At 34.8% G+C, this 27,823-nt stretch overlaps 1 protein-coding gene across 1 annotated transcript; it reads left to right on the top strand.

Annotated features, from left to right (window-relative positions):
• The first annotated feature begins 9 nt into the window (after positions 1 to 9).
• On the top strand, positions 10 to 26,153 carry LOC149789647 (prohibitin 1-like). The gene is made up of 6 exons (XM_089971668.1): positions 10 to 266; positions 7,089 to 7,250; positions 11,048 to 11,190; positions 21,931 to 22,047; positions 23,714 to 23,809; positions 25,134 to 26,153. The coding sequence occupies exons 1-6, from the start codon at positions 182 to 184 to the stop codon at positions 25,347 to 25,349; spliced, it is 819 nt and encodes a 272-aa protein (XP_089827794.1). The 5' UTR covers positions 10 to 181; the 3' UTR covers positions 25,350 to 26,153.
• The last annotated feature ends 1,670 nt before the right edge of the window (positions 26,154 to 27,823 follow it).

The following is a 27,823-nucleotide window of genomic DNA, read 5'->3' as shown; positions in this document are numbered from 1 at the left end:
AAACTCGCACATGTGCGATAAGGCTATTTCCGTTCGCAACAGATATCCATGTGCATTTTCATCATTGCCAATTTTGCCGGGTGAAAAGTGCATTTGCAACAATAGGAAAGGATAATAGCATTGTTGACATACCTTTTTTAAAAATTCATAAGAATAGTTATCCAGATAACCACGTGACAATATGCAGAGGTTGTTTAGCAGTCTAGGAAAAATTGGTCTGGGCCTTGCGGTCGCCGGGAGTGTAGCACAAACTGCATTGTTTAACGGTAGAAATCTAGAGTCTGACATTAATATCTAGTCATTGCCTTCGTCACCTTTTATATTTTTGCTCATTTTTGATATATGATTATTTATAAATTTTACGGATTAGTAGATATTGAACAAGTGTAGACTAGTATATTAAGTACGTATTTTGCAATGTCATAGAGGTCATGCAGGTTTGTTTTAGCACAGGAGTCTGTTGTTTTATAAATAAATTACGATGAAATTTATGACAACACGAAATTTCCTTTTCAGTTCTATAAATGAACACAAGGAGTGCAAGCCTGACTCCAGCCTCCATTCAATTGGACTTTTGTTTTTTATCGCTTCAGAATTGCCAAAAGACTGAAAAGCTACACATATCCATTTAAAATACAGTAACTTACAAACGCATAACTCTCGGACGGCCATCGCATGAATTTAATCTAGAGAATTAACCTTTATTTTCAATGTAATGGTCACAGTCTTTCTACAGGACTCCATTAGGTATAGCTTTTCAGTCTTTTGATGCTTCTGAAGCAATAAAAGACATGACAAAAGTCTAATCAAGTGGAGGCTGAGGTCACGCTTGGATTCCTTGTGTCCATGAAGTTGGGGTACTAATATTGTACTATTTAATAACTAGCTACTTTGTCATAGCCTCAATGGCCATGAAGTTTGGGGTACAAATATTGTGCTATTTAATAATTAGCTACAATGTCATCGTTGCATAGAAACACTGGAACGTACCGAAACGCAGTAGAGTAGAAACACCGGAACGCAATATCCTATATACCGTAGCTGAAAATTGTGAAATTTTTATTATCTAGAGCTGAAGCATTAAACTCGTGTATAAATTGCATTACACGCTGTTAATATTAAATTTTGTTACTATTAGAACTGTCGCCAAAATGCGCAGTTTCTGGTTTCTTTTTAGTTTAATGCTGCATCACTTGCAGAAAAGAAATTACATATTAATTTATTATATAACTACTGTTAAACGTCACAAATATGAATTATGCATACACCACCAATATACGATATGGTATATATGATACAACTGATGTGCATTCCGGTGTTTCTACTCTACTGCATTTCGGTACGTTCCAGTGTTTCTATGCACGTCAATGTCATAGCCTCAATGTCCATGAAGTTTGGGGTACTAATATTGTACTATTTAATTAGATTTGCATTTCTTTTTTCATAGTTATTTTATTTTTATTTTTTTGTGCTGTTATAGTGTCTACATTTTTCATTGCTTGCATGTATAGAAAGGAGAGGTTATTTATACAGTATTTCACAACTTATATTATTTGCTGTTTTTAACAGATGTAATCTAAATGTTAAGAATTATATTTAAAAAAAAGTGTCCCTCCTTTGAAATTTAGTAATGAAATTTAAATCATGTGTACAAATTCATTCTACACCACTCCCTTGATAACCCGCACCCTGATAACTCGTGAACCTGCTTATAATGCGGTGTCAGATGTGGATCCCATTTTTAAACCCGAAAATACCCACCAAAACATATCCCTATTTGTTGAACTTGAAGAAAATCGCGATCAAAACTGGTAACGGAAACTCATGTATGGATCATTTTATCGTCATAAGTGCAATGTGTACTCTTGTAATTAAACGTAAAATGCGTCAATCTACTGTAACAGCTATGTCCATGAGTGTTTCTCAGAGAACCTAATTAAGTGCGAACCGTGTTATGATAACTGACTTTCGGAAGTATTTTTTGTATTGTTGCACTGAATTAAACGCTGGCCTCATTTATATTATCACTTTAATTATGTCTTTTGATTAAAAATAAATGGGGTGGAATAAAAGAAAAGTTAGAAGGCACAAAAATCAGACTAACTTAAAATCTAGCGGCCTTGGTTGTATGTCGGGTGAACTCACTTCGTTTGATCAATCAACTACTGTAATAAACGTTATTGTGTATTTAACAGAAATTACCTTAAATTAATCGATTCTTTCATAACTGTGATCAAAGATGATAAGGCAGCAAAGTGAAAAGAATACTTTGTAAAAATAAAGAGCTTGATTTCACAGATACAGACCATTGTGGGCAAGCGAGTTTCAGGGAATCCTAGAACTGGAATTTAGAGCATTTAGAGATATCCTCAGGGATGATAAGAAGTTTAATTACTTTCAATGAAATCATGACATTAACATTCTGCTAATTGAATGATAAAAAATTGAGTTTCGACATAGATGTATCACAAAATAAATGTTGCGTGTTTTTGAAAGATAAGAAATTAATCTTGTTTGGTAGTATATCAACAGTTAGTCTAGTTCCCAAATTGTGGACTACCGATTTGGCAAGATACTATTAAATACCACTTCGGGAACCAGACACGTCAAGAAAACAAAAGCAGTGACGTACACAGATTTTTCGCACAGACATGATGGTTGTTCAAACCAGTTGGAACAATCTTTCATATGGTGGATAATTTGGGGAAACAAAAATATTATTTAAACAGAATAATGAACAGCTTCATTAGAAAAAGCGCATTATTAAAAATTATCAACATGATTGTAAAATGAGGATTCAGTCATTAAACAGCCCAGTTTCCTAATGCTGCCTCCCCCCTCTACAGTTTTCTCGATGTCAAAGTGATTTTTCAATTTTTGGAGGTCCCTTGGTACCTCGTGCCTTGCTTACAGTGAGGTCTATGTTTGTGGACCACGTTGTGCACGAGTTATTGAGGAAGAGGTGTTTTTAAAGCATTTGAGATCATACTATTGATTACAGTTCTTCATATGACAGACTTCTGCAGTTAATACCATATTCAAAGACCCGTTAGAAGCAGTTTTGATTTTGAATCTGTTTAATTCAAATGATTTTTAATTTCAGTTTTGCACTCTTGACAAATTATATAGTACTGCAAAAATGTTTAAAGGAACTATATCCTTGTATCTGCCATTTCAGATCATCTGCCCAAAACTTGTTTCTTATCTTTATTTGATGTAAAAACCGCAGTTTGCAAAAGCTAGTCTTTACGTAATATTTAAAAACTTTACAGAAATTAGTTACATGTCAAAGTGGATCAAAACACACATAAATACACTGCGTTTCTTGTAAATTAAAAAACAAAATAAATGGTGAATTATAATAAATGAGTCGTTATGAATGATTTATGGAGAAGATACAGCTATACTGATTGACACTTGACTGAGAAGAAAAAAACGATAAAACGTCTTATATAAATATGGCAGTAGCATTGCAAAAAGCAAGAAAATCAAATTAAGAAACAGATTACTGAATGAATATTAAATTTAATAGTCAAAGTCACTCCTCAGTCAATTCATTCAAATTGCTTTTGCTTCTCTGTCTTTTTTGTTGGATTGGCTTTTGAGCAATGTTCCTAGCACCATTTGAAACAGAATTTTTGATGAATTTGTTGAAAATTTAATTGCGTTTCTCCACAGTTTTGAAACGCCATATTACGCTGTTCACGCAGTATGTGGCTAATTTTGGTACAAGTGGTAATTGCTTTCACCATGCAGTGCACAACTGAAATCTACTAACTGGAGCTCTGCTGCTTCAAATAATAGCTGAGCCAGCTTGGGTGTTTGCCGTAACTTTCAGTCAATTTGTTGTTGTTTATTAGTATGTTGTTCAATGATTCTGTGTTATTTTTTGTCTAAAAGTTCTCATTGAGATTTTTGCTGTTTGGTTCATTTATGCAGTAAAGCAATTTCTGTCTTACGGGCTGTTATAATTCATAACGTTTAATGAAGAGAGGATGGTCACAAAGTAGTTGCTTCATTTCTGAGGATCTCCCATCAAAGACGATGGAGACATTAACTGACCCGTCATCGCCAAAACTTGTATCTATGACTGTTCTCTTCAGATTCCTAGCCTCACCAACTTTTCTTTGCAGTTGTAAGTTAATGTTTTGTTTTACATTGGGAACTTCTGTTTGGTCTGCAGTGATGACATTGTCAGGAACTCTTAAGTTGATAATTGGGTACCTGCCTGTTAATAACCCGAGTAATAAAATGAACAACCAGGTACTCATTAAAAAAAAAGGATTCCAATTTCAGATCGAGACACAGAATAATGATTACAGTTTGAGGCTCGTGTCATGTGTGCATTTAAGGTTCTCGTATGGCTGCTTACAATTTACTTGTCATATATCTACTGTATAATAATACAAGGGAGGACACTTCTTAACTTTCCAGTTTAACCGATTTAAGAATCAACACTGATAATTTAAAGCTAGACCGTAACTTCGTGTCCGTCCAGGTTTTGTGTGCCATTTTTCTTGCGACTTAAACACGTTTTTTTTTAGATCTTGATAACATTAACTGGGTCACTACCTTTCGTCAACAGTGACAGTAAGTACTGATTAAAACATTCAAAGAAATAAATTTTAAATACATACTACAATTCAAATAAAAAAAAGCACAATATAAATGTCTGGTTTAACTAATGCCATTTTTGCCTCAAGTTTGTGGCCCTGGAGTGAGTATTAGATGTACAAGTCAGGATCGCTGTTCATATTTGTTTACTGGAGTCTTTGGCTGCTCTGGTGACGTAGTGGTTAGAGCATCTGCCTCGCATGCGGGAGATTCAATACCCAGTCAAGTCATACCAAAGACTTACAAAAATGGTACTTACAGCTGCCTTGCCAGGCGTTCGGCATTAAGAGGTTAGTGTTAGTACTGGTCAGCCTGGTGTCAGGATAATGTGACAGGGTGGCACACGGTGTTACATGTGACTGGGTGGGTCATAGTGCTACATGGGACTAGGTGGGGCATGATGTTGTTGTAGGGTTTAACGCCATTTTTCAGCACGCGATAGGCTATACATGGCGGCCAGTATTAATGGTGGAGGAAGAACCTGGGAAAACCCCGGAAAGAACCACCAACCCACAAGAAGCTACAGGCAAGCTTTCTCACATACCCACATTAGCCGAATCTGAGACTCGAACCCACTCAGACAGAGGTGAGATGGCAATGATCCGTAACGGAGAGCGCTTTAGACCACTCGGCCACTTGGGGCCCCTGTGGGGCACGATGCTACATGTGACTGGGTGGGGCATGAGCTACATGTCTGCATCATGATATCCTAGAGCTAGCCATCACAGTAAACTGCCACACTGCAGACATCATAGTGATATGACTGCTACATTAAAAATCGAAATCAACCATACACACAAACAAAAGTTGGTAGTCATGGTGTGTGGGGTGCCAGTTGGTTCAAATGGTTATGCGTTAACATTTCACTTACAATTGATGACTACATTAGTCCAAATTATAAAGTTTATGCAGATGGAGTAAAGTATGGTCTGAAATTTGCGAGATATGAAGAGGGTTGAGCATAATTCTACACGGTATTTTTTACATAATTCTACACTGTATTTTTGAGATTGAAATTAGGTCCAAATCAAGATGCATCAGATACCAACTGCATTTGCATGCATCATTTGTTTCATGCAATGCTAAAATAGTCTTACAATGTAAGATGCTGACCCTTGTAGTTTAAGGGCAGAGGGAGATGTCTTACCATTGTATTAAACGACCCATATTTCCTTTCCACCCTGTTCACTGGGGAATTGGAATCTAGTTTTCAAGACTTTTCTCATACTTGACAAAGTTGGCAGCCGATATCAGCTCTAAGTATGTCAAAAAGTTTGGTAGCCATATGGTGACCTGCTGAAAAAGTTATAGCGTCCATTTCTTTGAGTGTCCATTGCATAATGTAGGTTTCTTTGAGTGTCCATTTCATGATGTAGGTTTCTTTGGGTGTCCATTTCATAATGTAGGTTTCTTTTAGTGTCCATTTCATAATGTAGGTTTCTTTGAGTGTCCATTTCATAATGTAGGTTTCTTTTAGTGTCCCTTTCATAATGTAGGTTTCTTTGAGTGTCCCTTTCATAATGTAGGTTTCTTTGAGTGTTCATTTCATAATGTAGGTTTCTTTGAGTGTCCATTTCATAATGTAGGTTTCTAAGTGTCCATTTCAAATTGTAGGTTTCTTTGAGTGTCCATTTCATAATGTAGGTTTCTAAGTGTCCATTTCAAATTGTAGGTTTCTTTGAGTGTCCATTTCATAATGTAGGTTTCTAAGTGTCCATTTCAAATTGTAGGTTTCTTTGAGTGTCCATTTCATAATGTAGGTTTCTAAATGGCCATTTCAAATTGTAGGTTTCTTTGAGTGTCCATTTCATAATGTAGGTTTCTAAGTGTCCATTTCAAATTGTAGGTTTCTTTGAGTGTCCATTTCATAATGTAGGTTTCTAAATGGCCATTTCAAATTGTAGGTTTCTTTGAGTGTCCATTTCATAATGTAGGTTTCTAAGTGTCCATTTCAAATTGTAGGTTTCTTTGAGTGTCCATTTCATAATGTAGGTTTCTAAGTGTCCATTTCAAATTGTAGGTTTCTTTGAGTTTCCATTTCATAATGTAGGTTTCTAAATGTCCATTTCAAATTGTAGGTTTCTTTGAGTGTCCATTTCATAATGTAGGTTTCTAAGTGTCCATTTCAAATTGTAGGTTTCTTTGAGTGTCCATTTCATAATGTAGGTTTCTAAATGGCCATTTCAAATTGTAGGATACATTTTACTGTTTGTAATTCAGGTACTGGTAGAATTTTTTAATTTGTCTTAAAGTATTTCTTAAAGTTTATTTGCTTTTTGTGAAATTTCATTGTACACTAATAATAACCTTCTTAATGTTTTCCAGTTGGTAGGGGCCAGAGGGCAGTGATATTTGATAAATTTCATTGTACACAAATAAATTTCCTACTATTTCCAGTGGATGGGGGCCAGAGAGCAGTGATATTTGACAGATTTCATTGTAAGTGAATAATAAACCTTCCTAATGTTTTCTAGTTGATGGGGGCCAGAGGGCAGTGATATTTGACAGATTTCAGGGAGTTCTAAAAGATGTCGTAGGAGAAGGCACACATTTCCTCATTCCATGGGTACAAAAGCCGATCTTATTTGACATTCGTTCTCGGCCCAGAAATGTTCCTGTTATAACTGGTAGCAAAGGTAACTATTTAGTGCATCACCGTTATCTGTATCGTATTTTTTTTATATTTTTGTTTTATGTCTTGTAGATATACCATGGCAGGTAATCAAACAATATTTTTCCTTGTATGTCATTGTTAGACAGTTGACATGATCAATAAGGATGCTCATAATGATGTTATGCAACTCGGCCACCAAGCACGCCCACCATGGGTGGACAGTTCTTTCTATTTAATGAAAATGATGTTCTGTCAAGAATATTGGTGACTTTGAATATGGTTTACCAGAAAGTTGTTTTGCATTTTGTTTTGTTAGGTTCTTACATTCACTTCACTGTCAGTAATCAGTACTAGGAAACACTTTCAAGATGTATAGCACACTGGTATAAATTTTAATTCATTATAAACGCTTAACCAGACAGAGAGCAGACTGGTATCAGTTTTAATTTTCTTAATAAGCACTTAATCAGACAGAGCAGACTGGTAACAACTAATTACTTATAAGGTGGCGCACTTTACTTCCTTATTCTGCATAGGGTTGGAATTTTAAAGAAAAAGAATTTCCCCGGCTTTCCTCACTGGTTATAGTGGCTATTTTAAAAAGACCTTATATATCTTAGGTAGAATTCAAAGAATCTTTCATTCCCATTATTTTGGTGTATGATTGAAGGGTGTTGTTGTTGTGGGGTTTAACGCCATTTATCAGCACACGATAGGCTATGCATGGCGGCCAGTATTAATGGTGGAGGAAGAACCACCGACCCACGAGAAGCTACTGGCAAGCTTTCTCACATGCCCACATTGGCCGAATCCTAGACATGAACCCACGCAGACAGAGGTGAGATGGCAGTGATCTGTAACGGAGAGCACTTTAGACCACTTGGCCACTCGGGGCACCTTGAAGGGTGTAATATGGGTTATAGAGTATACAGCTTGGCCTTACACCGGATGTGCACCTTTTAAAAAAGTGCTAGCTCCACTTGGTCCTTTTCACTTCCTGAACTTCAGAGGTAAATTGTATAAAAAAGAACCAATAACTTTTTTTACATTTGATATATTTGGTAATTCATTCATTGCACTTTCAGAAGCTGATATTGTCTAGTCTGACAAAATTCATTTTCCCCCATTTTAATAACTGCTATGGACCGCATACTTTTTACTAATTCAGGCTGATTTTTTAGCACAAGGGAGCAGTCATTTTAGTTAGCAGTGTGCTTAGATCATGTACAATTTCCAAAAGTACAATATCCAAAGAAATACCATCCACATTACATTAATGTAGCTTAGAGGTATGCCACCATTCTCTCCATTGTGCATGTTTTAAATGCAAACAACTTCACGTTACATCCATCACTCGCTCAAAAGTACATAATAACTGGTGAGCGCCTCCTAAGCACTTAACCAGACAGAGAGCAGACTGGCATCAGTTTTAATTACTTATAAGCAGTTAACCTGATATATAGCACATTGGTATCAGTTTTAATTACTTATGAGCACTTAACCAAATGGAGAGCAGACTGGTATCAATTTTCTTTACTTATAAGCACTTAACCAGATTGAGAGCAAATTGGTTATTGATTTTAATTACTTATAAGCACTTAACCTGATATATAGCACATTGGTATTAATTTTAATTACTTATAAGATTAGCATTTAACCAGATCAAGAGCAGACTGGTGTCAATTTTAATTACTTAATAAGCACTTAACAAATGGAGAGCAGTGTGGACTCAATGTTAAATACTAGAAGCTGGTGTTAAAATGGCCACACAATGAATTGTAGAAGATAGCCTTTCACATAATATCATTTATGTATTTTAGAAAATGTGTGACAGGTTCTTCCCAAACCAGAAAGTTACCATAATATAGGGAGGAGGGACTGTCATCATTTGATTCAGTTTGGTTTATGATGGTGTGTTATTTTTAAACAAATCAGTAAATTACTTACCACAAACATGATTTAATGGTGTGTTATTTTAAAATAACAGATCAGTAAAATAATTTGCCATGAACACAGTATGCGATTTCTTGTTTTAAAACGGATCTGCAAACAGCTGACCTTGAGTGTTTTAAAATGAAGCATATGATGGTGGATATGTTATCTAAAGTGATAATGTTCAGTTTTACAATATGCTCTATCCATGGTAGGCGTGCTGAGGGGCTGAGTTGTCTAAAGTGATAATGTTCAGTTTTACAATATGCTCTATCCATGGTAGGCATGCTGGGTGGCCGAGTTGTCTAAAGTGATAGTGTTCAGTTTTACAATATGCTTTATCCATGGTGGGCGTGCTGGGTGGCTGAGTTGTCTAACGTGCTTACCATTACCAATCAATGCCATCTCGCCTGTCTGTGCGGGTTTGAGTTTTGTACTCCGCCATTGTGGGTATGTGGACACGTTATCAGTAGCTTCCTGTGCTTTTCTGGGTGTTTCTTCACCAGTTATATTGGCTGCCATGTATAGCCTATCTTGCGCTGAGAAATGGCATTAAACCCAAAAAGCCAACAAGTACAAGAAGTATATACGGTACCTAAAAGAGTTGTGGCTAAAATCACTGATTCAGCATACTGTACTGCAGGAATGACTACAATCAGTTGTAGAGCATTCTGTACTTTAGGAATGACTACAATCAGTTGTAGAGCATTCTGTACTATAGGAATGACTAGAATCAGTTGTAGAGCATACTGTACTGCAGGAATGACCTGAATCAGTTGTAGAGCATACTGTACTACAGGAATGACTAGAATCAGTTGTAGAGCATACTGTACTACAGGTGTGACTAAAATCGGTTGTAGAGCATACTGTACTACAGGAGTGACTAGAATCAGTTGTAGAGCATACTGTACTACAGGCGTGACTAAAATCGGTTGTAGAGCATACTGTACTATAGGAGTGACTAGAATAATTTGTACAGCATAATGTACTACTACAGGAGTGACTAGAATCAATTGTATGGTATGCTTTGCCTCCAAGATTATTGTCTAAACTCTAATATAAAGTATGTTTTACATCAAAGTAGCAACTGAAATCAGATGTACAATGTTCTACCTCAATGATTGATGAAAGTCAGTTCTTCAGTAAGCTTTACTTCCAGGATAAAGATCTGTTGTGTAATATGCCCTCCTCCAAGAGTAGTGACTAAAATCAGATGTACAGTTAGCTTTATTTAAGAGTTTTGACTAAAATCAGCTGTGTAGTATACCTTTAAATTGACGACTAGTGAGTAAAATTGGTACAATATGCTTTACGTCAAAGTATTGAGTAAAATCAGTTGTACTATATGCTTTACTTTCAAAAACAGTAAAATTGTACAGTATGCTTTACCTCAAAATAGTGAGTGAAATCAATTGTGCTGTATGCTTTACCCCAGAGTAGCGAGTAAAGTCAGTTGTACAGTATACATTACCTCAAAGTAGTGAGTAAAATTGGTCTTAAAGTATTCTTTACCTCAAAGTAGTGAGTAAAATCAGTTGTACAGTATGTTTTACCTCAAAATAGTAAAATCGGTTTTACAGTATGCTTTACCTCTAAGTAGTGAGTAAAATCAGTTGTGCTCTATGCTTTACCCCAGAGTAGTGAGTAAAATCAGTTGTACAATATACATTACCTCAAAGTAGTGAGTAAAATAATTTGTAAAGTATTCTTTACCTCAAAGTTGAGTAAAATCGTGTGTACAGTATGTTTTACCTCAAAGTAGTTAGTAAAATCGGTTGTACAGTATGCTTTACCTGAACGTAGTGACTAAAATTCGTTTAAGCAAAATTCACTTTCCAATCTTATCATAACTATTACTTACTCAAATTTGTTTTACTGTCATTTCAGATTTACAGACTGTTAACATCACTCTCCGTGTTTTGTTCCGACCCCAGCTCAACCAACTTCCAATGATATATACAAATATCGGTGTAGATTATGATGAAAGGATTCTGCCTTCAATTACAAATGAAGTTCTCAAGGCCGTAGTGGTATGTTATTTATGCTCTTAATAATGAAGTAATTAAGGCAGTGGTGGTACGATTTTAAATCTTGAATCATAAACTCCATAAGGCATTAGTGGTACATGTTTCTTACTGTTTAATATAAAGTTCACACAGTTGTATGTGTTTTATACTGTCTAAAGTTCTGAGGTGTTTATGTTATTTGGATTTTTAACGTAGCTTTACCAATTTTTCAATCATATCGCTACGATGTCTGCAGTGTAATGTTGCACATTGTGCACTGGATTATGGGTTTCTTGTAGTTTTTCATCATGTCCCCCAGATCTGTGTGTCCCTCTTAAAATTCTTTGTCATCGGTGGAAAAAATAACACTTTGGCGACATTCATTTTTAAATAGATGTCCATCCACATCTGTGTGTAGTGACAATCATTCTTTAATAGATGTCCATCCACATCTGTGTGCAGTGACAGTTATTTTTAAATAGATGTCCATCCACATCTGTGTGTAGTGTCAATCATTCTTAAATAGATGTCCATCCACATCTGTGTGTAGTGACAGTTATTTTTAAATAGATGTCCATCCACATCTGTGTGCAGTGACAATCATTCTTAAATAGATGTCCATCCACATCTGTGTGCAGTGACAATCATTCTTAAATAGATGTCCATCCACATCTGTGTGCAGTGACAGTTATTTTTTAATAGATGTCCATCCACATCTGTGTGCAGTGACAGTTATTTTTAAATAGATGTCCATCCACATCTGTGTGCAGTGACAGTTATTTTTAAATAGATGTCCATCCACATCTGTGTGTAGTGACAGTTATTTTTAAATAGATGTCCATCCACATCTGTGTGCAGTGACAGTTATTTTTAAATAGATGTCATCCACATCTGTGTGTAGTGTCAATCATTCTTAAATAGATGTCCATCCACATGTGTGTGTAGTGACAGTTATTTTTAAATAGATGTCCATCCATATCTGTGTTCAGTGAGTTATTTTTAAATAGATGTCCATCCACATCTGTGTGTAGTGACAATCATTCTTAAATAGATGTCCATCCACATCTGTGTGTAGTGTCAATCATTCTTAAATAGATGTCCATCCACATCTGTGAGTAGTGACAGTTATTTTTCAATAGATGTCCATCCACATCTGTGTGCAGTGACAATCATTCTTAAATAGATGTCCATCCACATCTGTGTGCAGTGACAGTTATTTTTAAATAGATGTCCATCCACATCTGTGTGCAGTGACAATCATTCTTAAATAGATGTCCATCCACATCTGTGTGCAGTGACAGTCATTTTTAAATAGATGTCCATCCACATCTGTGTGTAGCATCAATCATTCTTAAATAGATGTCCATCCACATCTGTGTGTAGTGACAGTTATTTTTAAATAGATGTCCATCCATATCTGTGTTCAATGAGTTATTTTTAAATAGATGTCCATCCACATCTGTGTGCAGTGACAGTTATTTTTAAATAGATGTCCATCCACATCTGTGTGTAGTGTCAATCATTCTTATATAGATGTCCATCCACATCTGTGTGTAGTGTCAATCATTCTTAAATAGATGTCCATCCACATCTGTGTGCAGTGACAATCATTCTTAAATAGATGTCCATCCACATCTGTGTGCAGTGACAGTTATTTTTCAATAGATGTCCATCCACATCTGTGTGCAGTGACAATCATTCTTAAATAGATGTCCATCCACATCTGTGTGCAGTGACAGTCATTTTTAAATAGATGTCCATCCACATCTGTGTGTAGTGTCAATCATTCTTAAATAGATGTCCATCCACATCTGTGTGTAGTGACAGTTATTTTTAAATAGATGTCCATCCATATCTGTTCAATGAGTTATTTTTAAATAGATGTCCATCCACATCTGTGTGTAGTGTCAATCATTCTTAAATAGATGTCCATCCACATCTGTGTGTAGTGACAGTTATTTTTAAATAGATGTCCATCCATATCTGTGTTCAATGAGTTATTTTTAAATAGATGTCCATCCACATCTGTGTGTAGTGACAATCATTCTTAAATAGATGTCCATCCACATCTGTGTGTAGTGTCAATCATTCTTATATAGATGTCCATCCACATCTGTGTGTAGTGTCAATCATTCTTAAATAGATGTCCATCCACATCTGTGTGTAGTGACAGTTATTTTTAAATAGATATCCATCCATATCTGTGTTCAATGAGTTATTTTTAAATAGATGTCCATCCACATCTGTATGTAGTGACAATCATTCTTAAATAGATGTCCATCCACATCTGTGTGTAGTGACAGTTATTTTTAAATAGATGTCCATCCACATCTGTGTGCAGTGTCAGTTATTTTTTAATAGATGTCCATCCACATCTGTGTGTAGTGTCAATCATTCTTAAAAAGATGTCCATCCACATCTTTGTGTAGTGACAGTTATTTTTAAATAGATGTCCATCCACATCTGTGTGTAGTGACATTCATTCTTAAATAGATGTCCATCCACATCTGTGTGTAGTGTCAATCATTCTTAAATAGATGTCCATCCACATCTGTGTGTAGTGACAGCTATTTTTAAATAGATGTCCATCCATATCTGTGTTCAATGAGTTATTTTTAAATAGATGCCCGTCCACATCTGTGTGCAGTGACAGTTGTTTTTAAATAGATGTCCATCCACATCTGTGTGTAGTGTCAATCATTCTTAAATAGATGTCCATCCACATCTGTGTGTAGTGACAGTTATTTTTAAATAGATGTCCATCCATATCTGTGTTCAATGAGTTATTTTTAAATAGATGTCCATCCACATCTGTGTGTACTGACAGTTATTTTTAAATAGATGTCCATCAATATCTGTGTTCAATGAGTTATTTTTAAATAGATGTCCATCCACATTTGTGTGTAGTGACAATCATTCTTAAATAGATGTCCATCCACATCTGTGTGTAGTGTCAATCATTCTTAAATAGATGTCCATCCACATCTGTGTGTAGTGACAGTTATTTTTAAATAGATGTCCATCCACATCTGTGTGTAGTGACATTCATTCTTAAATAGATGTCCATCCACATCTGTGTGCAGTGACAGTTATTTTTAAAAAGATGTCCATCCACATCTGTGTGTAGTGACAATCATTCTTAAATAGATGTCCATCCACATCTGTGTGTAGTGTCAATGACTCTTAAATAGATGTCCATCCACATCTGTGTGCAGTGACAGTTATTTTTTAATAGATGTCCATCCACATCTGTGTGTAGTGACATTCATTCTTAAATAGATGTCCATCCACATCTGTGTGTAGTGTCAATCATTCTTAAATAGATGTCCATCCACATGTGTGTGTAGTGACAGTTATTTTTAAATAGTTGTCCATCCATATCTGTGTTCAATGAGTTATTTTTAAATAGATGTCCATCCACATCTGTGTGTAGTGACAATCATTCTTAAAAAGATGTCCATCCACATCTGTGTGTAGTGTCAATCATTCTTATATAGATGTCCATCCACATCTGTGTGTAGTGTCAATCATTCTTATATAGATGTCCATCCACATCTGTGTGTAGTGTCAATCATTCTTAAATAGATGCCCATCCACATCTGTGTGTAGTGACATTCATTCTTAAATAGATGTCCATCCACATCTGTGTGCAGTGACAGTTATTTTTTAATAGATGTCCATCCACATCTGTGTGCAGTGACAGTTATTTTTAAATAGATGTCCATCCACATCTGTGTGCAGTGACAGTTATTTTTAAATAGATGTCCATCCACATCTGTGTGTAGTGACAGTTATTTTTAAATAGATGTCCATCCACATCTGTGTGCAGTGACAGTTATTTTTAAATAGATGTCATCCACATCTGTGTGTAGTGTCAATCATTCTTAAATAGATGTCCATCCACATGTGTGTGTAGTGACAGTTATTTTTAAATAGATGTCCATCCATATCTGTGTTCAGTGAGTTATTTTTAAATAGATGTCCATCCACATCTGTGTGTAGTGACAATCATTCTTAAATAGATGTCCATCCACATCTGTGTGTAGTGTCAATCATTCTTAAATAGATGTCCATCCACATCTGTGAGTAGTGTCAATCATTCTTAAATAGATGTTCATCCACATCTGTGAGTAGTGACAGTTATTTTTCAATAGATGTCCATCCACATCTGTGTGCAGTGACAATCATTCTTAAATAGATGTCCATCCACATCTGTGTGCAGTGACAGTTATTTTTAAATAGATGTCCATCCACATCTGTGTGCAGTGACAATCATTCTTAAATAGATGTCCATCCACATCTGTGTGCAGTGACAGTCATTTTTAAATAGATGTCCATCCACATCTGTGTGTAGCATCAATCATTCTTAAATAGATGTCCATCCACATCTGTGTGTAGTGACAGTTATTTTTAAATAGATGTCCATCCATATCTGTGTTCAATGAGTTATTTTTAAATAGATGTCCATCCACATCTGTGTGCAGTGACAGTTATTTTTAAATAGATGTCCATCCACATCTGTGTGTAGTGTCAATCATTCTTATATAGATGTCCATCCACATCTGTGTGTAGTGTCAATCATTCTTAAATAGATGTCCATCCACATCTGTGTGCAGTGACAATCATTCTTAAATAGATGTCCATCCACATCTGTGTGCAGTGACAGTTATTTTTCAATAGATGTCCATCCACATCTGTGTGCAGTGACAATCATTCTTAAATAGATGTCCATCCACATCTGTGTGCAGTGACAGTCATTTTTAAATAGATGTCCATCCACATCTTTGTGTAGTGTCAATCATTCTTAAATAGATGTCCATCCACATCTGTGTGTTGTGACAGTTATTTTTAAATAGATGTCCATCCATATCTGTTCAATGAGTTATTTTTAAATAGATATCCATCCACATCTGTGTGTAGTGTCAATCATTCTTAAATAGATGTCCATCCACATCTGTGTGTAGTGACAGTTATTTTTAAATAGATGTCCATCCATATCTGTGTTCAATGAGTTATTTTTAAATAGATGTCCATCCACATCTGTGTGTAGTGACAATCATTCTTAAATAGATGTCCATCCACATCTGTGTGTAGTGTCAATCATTCTTATATAGATGTCCATCCACATCTGTGTGTAGTGTCAATCATTCTTAAATAGATGTCCATCCACATCTGTGTGTAGTGACAGTTATTTTTAAATAGATATCCATCCATATCTTTGTTCAATGAGTTATTTTTAAATAGATGTCCATCCACATCTGTATGTAGTGACAATCATTCTTAAATAGATGTCCATCCACATCTGTGTGTAGTGACAGTTATTTTTAAATAGATGTCCATCCACATCTGTGTGCAGTGTCAGTTATTTTTTAATAGATGTCCATCCACATCTGTGTGTAGTGTCAATCATTCTTAAAAAGATGTCCATCCACATCTTTGTGTAGTGACAGTTATTTTTAAATAGATGTCCATCCACATCTGTGTGTAGTGACATTCATTCTTAAATAGATGTCCATCCACATCTGTGTGTAGTGACAGCTATTTTTAAATAGATGTCCATCCATATCTGTGTTCAATGAGTTATTTTTAAATAGATGTCCATCCACATCTGTGTGTAGTGTCAATCATTCTTAAATAGATGTCCATCCACATCTGTGTGTACTGACAGTTATTTTTAAATAGATGTCCATCAATATCTGTGTTCAATGAGTTATTTTTAAATAGATGTCCATCCACATTTGTGTGTAGTGACAATCATTCTTAAATAGATGTCCATCCACATCTGTGTGTAGTGTCAATCATTCTTAAATAGATGTCCATCCACATCTGTGTGTAGTGACAGTTATTTTTAAATAGATGTCCATCCACATCTGTGTGTAGTGACATTCATTCTTAAATAGATGTCCATCCACATCTGTGTGCAGTGACAGTTATTTTTAAATAGATGTCCATCCACATCTGTGTGTAGTGACAATCATTCTTAAATAGATGTCCATCCACATCTGTGTGTAGTGTCAATGACTCTTAAATAGATGTCCATCCACATCTGTGTGCAGTGACAGTTATTTTTTAATAGATGTCCATCCACATCTGTGTGTAGTGACATTCATTCTTAAATAGATGTCCATCCACATCTGTGTGTAGTGTCAATCTTTCTTAAATAGATGTCCATCCACATGTGTGTGTAGTGACAGTTATTTTTAAATAGATGTCCATCCATATCTGTGTTCAATGAGTTATTTTTAAATAGATGTCCATCCACATCTGTGTGTAGTGACAATCATTCTTAAATAGATGTCCATCCACATCTGTGTGTAGTGTCAATCATTCTTATATAGATGTCCATCCACATCTGTGTGTAGTGTCAATCATTCTTATATAGATGTCCATCCACATCTGTGTGTAGTGTCAATCATTCTTAAATAGATGCCCATCCACATCTGTGTGTAGTGACATTCATTCTTAAATAGATGTCCATCCACATCTGTGTGTAGTGTCAATCATTCTTAAATAGATGTCCATCCACATCTGTGTGTAGTGACAGTTATTTTTAAATAGATGTCCGTCCATATCTGTGTTCAATGAGTTATTTTTAAATAGATGTCCATCCACATCTGTGTGTAGTGACAATCATTCTTAAATAGATGTCCATCCACATCTGTGTGTAGTGACAGTAGCAATGGCCAGAGTACTAAAGGTGATTCAAATGTAGGACGTCAGTGAGCTTCTATTTTAAGACAATGTACATGTATCTGGTAAACAAACTATTCTTGTTTGTGGTAGGTACGCGTTTTGCAATGTATAGTCCTTGTGTAACATCTAACATCTTTTTGAGGTCATAGTCTCCCCAGAAGCGAGGGAAGATTTATTTTCAGGTTAAATTAATGACAAAGACAATTTATGCAGATACCCAATTTGTCTTTTAATGAATTTGTATTATTTTAGTAATTTGAAAAGGAAAGTAATTAAGGATACCTGGGTATTTATTATAATAAATACTGGCAGAAAATGAATAATGTATATTATTTTAGTAATTTGAAAAGGAAAGTAATTAAGGATACCTGGGTATTTATTATAATAAATACTGGCAGAAAATGAATAATGTATATTATTTTAGTAATTTGAAAAGGAAAGTAATTAAGGATACCTGGGTATTTATTGTAATAAATACTGGCAGAAAATGAATAATGTATATTATTTTAGTAATTTCAAAAGGAAAGTAATTCAGGATACATGGGTATTAATTATAATAAATACTGGTAGAAAATGAATAATTTGTATTATTTTAGTAATTTGAAAAGGAAAGTAATTAAGGATACCTGGGTATTTATTATAATAAATACTGGTAGAAAATGAGTGAGCACTGAAGTTAAATGAGAGCAAGTTCTAAAATGGGAAACTCTTTGGTGAAACTTATTCCAGGTTAATTAAATATTGAAACATTCATGTATTGTAATAGACTAAGTATTGAAACATTCATGTATTGTAATAGACTAGGTATTGAAACATTCATGTATTGTAATAGACTAGATATTGAAACATTCATGTATTGTAATAGACTAGATATTGCAACATTCATGTATTGTAATAGACTAGATATTGAAACATTCATGTATTGTAATTGACTAAATATTGAAACATTCATGTATTGTAATAGACTAGGTATGGAAACATTCATGTATTGTAATAGACTAGGTATGGAAACATTCATGTATTGTAATAGACTAGATATTGAAACATTCATGTATTGTAATTGACTAAATATTGAAACATTCATGTATTGTAATAGACTAGATATTGAAACATTCATGTATTGTAATAGACTAGATATTGCAACATTCATGTATTGTAATAGACTAGATATTGCAACATTCATGTATTGTAATAGACTAGATATTGAAACATTCATGTATTGTAATTGACTAAATATTGAAACATTCATGTATTGTAATAGACTAGGTATGGAAACATTCATGTATTGTAATAGACTAGGTATTGAAACATTCATGTATTGTAATAGACTAGATATTGAAACATTCATGTATTGTAATAGACTAAATATTGAAACATTCATGTTTTGTAATAGACTAGATATTGAAACATTCATGTATTGTAATAGACTAGATATTGAAACATTCATGTATTGTAATAGACTAGATATTGAAACATTCATGTATTGTAATAGACGAGGTATTGAAACATTCATGTATTGTAATAGACTAGGTATGGAAACATTCATGTATTGTAATAGACTAGGTATTGAAACATTCATGTATTGTAATAGACTAGATATTGAAACATTCATGTATTGTAATAGACTAGATATTGAAACATTCATGTATTGTAATAGACGAGGTATTGAAACATTCATGTATTGTAATAGACGAGGTATTGAAACATTCATATATTGTAATAGACTAGGTATTGAAACATTCATATATTGTAATAGACTAGATATTGAAACATTCATGTATTATAATAATGAATGTGTCCAGGAAAAAATATTTGCAGACCGTAATGTGAAGGTTAATTAGCACATCTATGGTGTCAAAATAAGATTGTGTTTATTGGTAAGCTACATACAACTATTTTCATTTTGTCTTTTTAAAAATTGTTGTGTCCCCCACATTTGGGGGTGGGGTGGAGGACAGTGTGATCATAGGTTCAATATTGCTTGGAGCTGTAGTGGTGCATTTTTATGCTGTTAATCTTGAAGTTTTTAGACCTGTACAAGAGCCTAGTTCATACTGTTGATCATGAAGTCCATACAGATGTATTTCATACAGTTAATCATAAAGTCCATACAGATGTAGTATTTCATACAGTTAATCATGAAGTCCATACAGATGTAGTATTTCATACAGTTAATCATGAAGTCCATACAGATGTAGTATTTCATACAGTTAATCATGAAGTCCATACAGATGTACTATTTAATACAGTTAATCATGAAGTCCATACAGATGTAGTATTTCATACAGTTAATCATGAAGTCCATACAGATGTACTATTTCATACAGTTAATCATGATTAATCAGGATGTTCTTAAGGCCATACTGTTTAATACTGTTGGTCTTCTAGTTCTTTAGGTGATGCGTGGGGTTTTGAAATACATGTGAGCTGTACTGTAGCATCATCTCCCACCTGGTCATATTATCCTGGCACTTTGCCAACCAGTCCTAACAATAACTTCATAGTGCTGAGTGCCAAGCAAAGTAGTTGCTGGTACCTTTTTTTATAAGTTTGACTTGGTATGGGTTCAAACCTGTGACCTCCCATAGCTGAGACGATGTTTTAACCACTTAATCTACTGGAGTGATCAAGTGTAACACTTTTGGTAGATTGATTTGATTTATAATAATAATAATAATGCTAGATGGATTTGATTTATAATAATAATAATAATACTAGATTGATTTGATTTATAATAATAATAATAATACTAGATTGATTTGATTTATAATAATAATAATAATGCTAGATGGATTTGATTTATAATAATAATACTAGATTGATTTGATTTATAATAATAATAATAATGCTAGATGGATTTGATTTATAATAATAATAATAATACTAGATTGATTTGATTTATAATAATAATAATAATGCTAGATTGATTTGATTTATAATAATAATAATAATGCTAGATGGATTTGATTTATAATAATAATAATAATGCTAGATGGTTTTGATTTATAATAATAATAATAATGCTAGATGGATTTGATTTATAATAATAATAATAATGCTAGATGGATTTGATTTATAATAATAATAATAATACTAGATTGATTTGATTTATAATAATAATAATAATACTAGATTGATTTGATTTATAATAATAATAATAATGCTAGATGGATTTGATTTATAATAATAATACTAGATTGATTTGATTTATAATAATAATAATAATGCTAGATGGATTTGATTTATAATAATAATAATAATACTAGATTGATTTGATTTATAATAATAATAATAATGCTAGATTGATTTGATTTATAATAATAATAATAATGCTAGATGGATTTGATTTATAATAATAATAATAATGCTAGATGGTTTTGATTTATAATAATAATAATAATGCTAGATGGATTTGATTTATAATAATAATAATAATGCTAGATGGATTTGATTTATAATAATAATAATAATGCTAGATGGATTTGATTTATAATAATAATAATAATGCTAGATGGATTTGATTTATAATAATAATAATAATGCTAGATGGATTTGATTTATAATAATAATAATAATGCTAGATGGATTTGATTTATAATAATAATAATAATGCTAGATGGATTTGATTTATAATAATAATAATAATGCTAGATTGATTTGATTTATAATAATAATAATAATAATGCTAGATTGATTTGATTTATAATAATAATAATAATGCTAGATGGATTTGATTTATAATAATAATAATAATGCTAGATGGATTTGATTTATAATAATAATGATGCTAGATTGATTTGATTTGCATTTCTTTGTTCAGAAATCAGGTACATGTTGAGTAATGAAAGTTTAGGGTCTTATGTATGGATGTCTTTACAGAGTTCCAAAACTGGTCTTAATTGAAGTAATTTTCAGTACACACAAAAACGGCTTTCCTTGAAGCATTCATTTTCAGAAGGCATAGCTTCTCATTCAGATAAATATCACGTCACTATTTTAGGGTAGTAAGTAATAAGCAAGTCAACGTTAAATAACCTCGTTAAGATGATAATGCATTATTCCCATTTACAGGCTCAGTTTGATGCGTCAGAAATGATCACACAGAGAGAGTTGGTTTCACAGAAAGTTAATGAGGAATTAACAGAACGAGCTGCCCACTTTGGTCTCATTCTGGATGACATTTCTTTGGTAAGCTGTAATTATTGACTTGGATAGATTTATATTCCTTCAGACTGTAATTGTTGTCTCAGATAGGTTTCAGTTCTTTCTTGTCTATGACACAGTAATCATTCCCTTTTATCAAATATAGTGTGTATTAATAATGTATTAATAATAGTGATAGGAACAAACTGTAAAATCTTGCTCCAAAATAATGATCTTGATATTAGTTCCAGAATTATAAAACATGGAGCCCAGTGGCCCCTTCTAGATCAAAAGTGGGGTCATTTTGAAAAAGTCATGGACTTCAGACAGCCTTACCTATGCCTTATTTATTCAAGATATTCAAACAAATCATTATCTCAGGTAAACTCCATTTATTTCATGCCAAAAAATTAAATTTTCTTTCATTGTGCACTTTAATTTGGTCACTGTAGAATCCATCTACAACACTCCAATTTCTTTGAAAAAAAATTCCATTGTTCAGAATGCTGTTATTTTATTGGACAAGGAAATCAAAGCAAACCATGCATTAAAGTGTATAATGTGGGAAACTTTTGGCAGAATTAAATAAACCCATGACCAGAAGGCTTTGATTGTTATCAGCCATTGCCTAAACCCATGACCCAAGTGCCTTTATTTAGTATCAACCTTTCCTGTCGTAAATTTGTTTAATTGAAATTGAATTCAAACATTAACCATTTCCCGCTCGAAATTTATTTTTAGATTTGAGTTAACGTTTTCCCATTGTAATGCTGCTCTGTAATTAAATGCAGCAGTGTTATTGATACGATTTCATCTTCTCTTTATGTTAACTATTAATGACATGGTCTCGATTGGGGTCCAGAACAATAAAGCCAATGAAATTTCTATCAGCTGATAAAAGCTCCAATGTTGCTGTTTTTCATAAACTTCACCATTCTTCTGATCTAATTAAATTTGGAAGGAAGGAAATGATTGTTAAAGAAAACAAACAATCAGGCATGAACTCTTCTTTGAAATAATCCTGTTGTTAGGTTTAAAAGACATAATTAGATTAGTCGCTAATGGGACTTGTTGAATGTGTCTAGTTTTAATGACACTTGAGGATGCTTAGCACCAATATCTTTACAGATTCAGAGTTATTCAGGTGATTTGGCATGTACTACATGTAATGACAGCCTTGGGGTTTTATTGTGGTTGTCTTGTGTTTCCATGGCAGTGATCACTCAGTGTTAAGTCATTCTAAAATCTAACATGAGTATCTTGGTCCTTGAAATGGAGAGAATTTAGTTTTGCCAAAGATGAGAAAAATTAGGGTTATGGCAAAAGGGTGTAGTCTACTCGCAAAGTCAGTTTTATATCAGTGGAGACAATTCAAATTTTGGTAAGTAATACATTGTAGTTACCTCCCTTGAATATTCCATAGATAGAATGCAAGAATAGTAAAAAATTATTTGAAAAGGAAATCACAAGAATTCATGTAGTAATGTTTTAGATGGCAATACAAATGCTCTGGTGAGAAAGAATAGTCTGTTTATGATAGCAAAATGGATAATGGCAATGTTTCTGGAGTTTTGTTCTTTCATTTTGAAGTGAATTAGTTTAACATCAACCCATCATTCAATCAATGCAAATAGTTGTATTGAGAATATTTCTGTTAGACATGGTTTTCCTGTGGTGTCTGTATATTTCAAACTCCGTATTCTTGTTCCAGACCCATCTAACATTTGGAGCCGAGTTCACCCAGGCCGTAGAACAGAAGCAAGTTGCCCAACAGGATGCCGAGAGGTCCAGGTATCTGGTCGAGAAGGTAAGATCATCATCGTTAGCACATATCGAGACCTGTTTTTATTTTAACAGGTTTGTGGAGATTTTAGGTCAAAGGTTAAGGTCACATGGACTGGAAGAAAGAAAAACTACATCCACATAACTGCTAAAATGGTACATGTCTTGACAAAAATTTTGTGGCTTCATTTAAAATGAGGTAGATACTTATTCATTTTGGCATTTAAAGGTCAAACTTGGAGAGAATGGAAAAGAAAAAATTGGTTCCACACAATACCTGGAGTCCTACTCTACAAATCATAACCCCAGTAGCTCAGTCTGTTGAGTGTTTAACTCATAATTAATGTTTATAGGTTTGATACTGACCCTGGTTACCTTACACTGTTTAAATATATATTCCCATTTGAATAATAAAAGAAATCTAATGTCTTGATAAATTGGCAGTTCATTATAAGTAGATTAGTCAAAAAAGTTTAACACTAGATCATGTAACATACGGTGAAATTCTAGCATTGAATTTAAGCAATCTAAAGTACAAACTCTCTCTATCAACTATTACAGATGTAGACCAGCCAAACAAAGAAATTGTTCCAATTAAAGAAAGAATTAGATGTCTGTCACTGTAAAGGATTGAGCTCTCTGTTCTCTTATAATTGTTTCAACAACATAAGCATGTCGGAGAATCTGAATACTTACATGGTCCATGCTAGGGGATTGATTCGGGTGAAATAGCCACCTTAGACTAAACAGTCCCAAAAAGTACAGCCCGCTTTACCTTACTTCATTCTTACCATAAATACCAGAAATTGAATATTTGCATGTTGCGGATTAAGACTGTGGATGGATCCATGTCTGTTACTAATTAAAGGTATCCAGTATTTCATCACGGACTATGTTTAACTTTCAACACATTCTTCTCCATAATTTCACCAACTTAACCCTTGTCTGTCTGGAGTGGAGAATTTTCACCAAAATATTGGAGTCCAGCTCGGAGCCTAACTTGTTACGACAAAATGCATTTTTAGCTGTTTTATAAGAAGGAAGACTTCGTGTAATGAAAAAAGTAACTTTTCAGATCTTGTAAGCCATGTTACAGATGTGAATGAAATGAGAGGTGTTGCAGAATGCAAAATTGACTAGCTTTTTAATTGGAATGTTTAAAAAAAAATCTTGGTCAGCCACCAGTCACACCTAATTAAAATACTACAATCTGTCCTGATAACAATGCCCTTTTCCACAGGTTGAGCATGTAATTTACCCTTTTTTTTAAGGTACTGCTATTGTTGCATTGGGCTGGCTGCAACTGAAGAGCATGAGACTGACGGCCATAAAAATATTTGTATTTTCAGGCAGAGCAAACCAAAATAGCAGCCATCATAAGTGCCGAGGGAGAAAAGACGGCAGCAGAATTGTTGGCAAAGGCTTTTGGAGATGCGGGTGAGGGATTGGTAGAGCTGCGTAAAATTGAAGCAGCAGAAGACATTGCTTACCAGCTTTCCCAATCCAGAAACGTTATTTATCTACCACAAGGTCAACAGACACTTTTATCTATTCCAGCCGTATAAGGATCAAAACCTTGAACGGATTGTAATAAGTTTGGTTCATAGGATTAGTGCTGAACAATCGTAGCAATCATGAGGAAAATATTGTAGGCTGTACCATTTAGCCTAAATTCTATAATACTTTTGAATTCCAGGTAGGTCTCATCCTAGCTGGTTAATATAGCATTATTTTGTTTGTCTGATAGAGGCCTGCTTTTTCTGTGAATTTGGCTGACAGAGGCCTTCATTTGCTGAGAATGTGACACAGTGGGGTGTAATTTGGAAGTGTACAACTTGTTGACACTGAATTAAAAACATTTATTACAAAACAAATTCATCCATAATTGTGTTCCTTTTAAAGCACATAAAGTGTAGTATTTTCTTGATCCTGTTAGCCAATGTACAGCTTCGATCAAAACCATCACGTCTAGCAGTAACACATATTGGCAAATGCCGTACCTTGAAATGTACAATGTACAAATTCTTATCTTTGAAATGATAGCGTGCAGATGCTCGTACAAGCAACAATACAGCATACAATTGCTTCCCTTCAAACAATACCATGTATTTTCCTGTAGCAGCTTTGTATGTAGAAATTAATGCAGAGTTGGTGAGAGTTTTCCTTTTGAAGGATAACTAACATTTGAATGATGTTATGGTCCATCAGTTAGTGTGTCTGTTCATCTGGACTAAAGAAACTCCAAAAAAATAAAGGTTGTTTTTAACAAATATGAATATTTGGCAAACTAATTTTCAGTGAAAATGAAAAGTTGTGTCATGTTAAATATTAAGAGAGTCTGATCTTGAATAAAATCAAATATTAATCTAGACTGACTTGGCTTATAAATTAATGCATGTAATTATCACCCAACACCTGTGTATGGTGTGTGTCATCATTACCCAACACCCGTGTATGGTGTGTGTCATCATTACCCTACACCTCTTTATGGTGTGTGTCATCATTACCCTACACCTCTTTATGGTGTGTGTCATCATTACCCTACACCTGTGTATGGTGTGTGTCATTATTACCCTACACCTGTGTAGGGTGTGTGTCATTATTACCCTACACCTGTGTAGGGTGTGTGTCATCATTACCCTACACCTCTTTATGGTGTGTGTCATCATTACCCTACACCTGTTTTGGTGTGTGTCATTATTACCCTACACCTGTGTATGGTGTCATTATTACCCTACACCTGTGTAGGGTGTGTGTCATTATTACCATACACCTGTTTATGGTGTGTTAGCATTACCCTATACCTGTTTATGGTGTGTGTCAGCATTACCCTACATCTGTTTATGGTGTGTGTCATTATTACCCTACACTTGTTTATGGTGTGTGTCAGCATTACCCAACATCTGTTTATGGTGTGTGTCAGCACCATGGGGTCATCATTACCTGCATGGTGGCATTGCCATGGGGTCATCATTACCTGCATGGTGGCATTACCACAGGGTCATCGTTACCTGCATGGTGGCATTATGATGGGGTCATCATTACCTGCATGGTGGCATTGCCATGGGGTCATCATTACCTGCATGGTGGCATTACCACAGGGTCATCATTACCTGCATGGTGGCATTACGATGGGGTCATCATTACCTGCATGGTGGCATTACGATGGGGTCATCATTACCTGCATGGTGGCATTGCCATGGTGTCATCATTACCTGCATGGTGACATTACCACGGGGTCATCATTACCTGCATGGTGGCATTACGATGGGGTCATCATTACCTGCATGGTGGCATTACGATGGGGTCATCATTACCTGCATGGTGGCATTACAATGGGGTCATCATTACCTGCATGGTGGCATTACGATGGGGTCATCATTACCTGCATGGTGGCATTACCACAGGGTCATCATTACCTGCATGGTGGCATTGCCATGGTGTCATCATTACCTGCATGGTGGCATTACGATGGGGTCATCATTACCTGCATGGTGGCATTACGATGGGGTCATCATTACCTGCATGGTGGCATTGCCATGGGGTCATCATTACCTGCATGGTGGCATTACGATGGGGTCATCATTACCTGCATGGTGGCATTATGATGGGGTCATCATTACCTGCATGGTGGCATTGCCATGGGGTCATCATTACCTGCATGGTGGCATTACGATGGGGTCATCATTACCTGCATGGTGGCATTGCCATGGGGTCATCATTACCTGCATGGTGGCATTGCCATGGTGTCATCATTACCTGCATGGTGGTATTACCATGGGGTCATCATTACCTGCATGGTGGCATTACGATGGGGTCATCATTACCTGCATGGTGGCATTGCCATGGGGTCATCATTACCTGCATGGTGGCATTACCACAGGGTCATCATTACCTGCATGGTGGCATTACGATGGGGTCATCATTACCTGCATGGTGGCATTACGATGGGGTCATCATTACCTGCATGGTGGCATTGCCATGGTGTCATCATTACCTGCATGGTGACATTACCACGGGGTCATCATTACCTGCATGG

This window comes from Sinohyriopsis cumingii, chromosome 10 (assembly GCF_028554795.1).
Source record: "Sinohyriopsis cumingii isolate HCF-2022 chromosome 10, ASM2855479v2, whole genome shotgun sequence".
NCBI classification, from domain to species: Eukaryota; Metazoa; Mollusca; class Bivalvia; order Unionida; family Unionidae; genus Sinohyriopsis; species Sinohyriopsis cumingii.
Note: the sequence above shows the minus strand (reverse complement) of the source record. Positions and strands in the feature narration are given on the sequence as shown.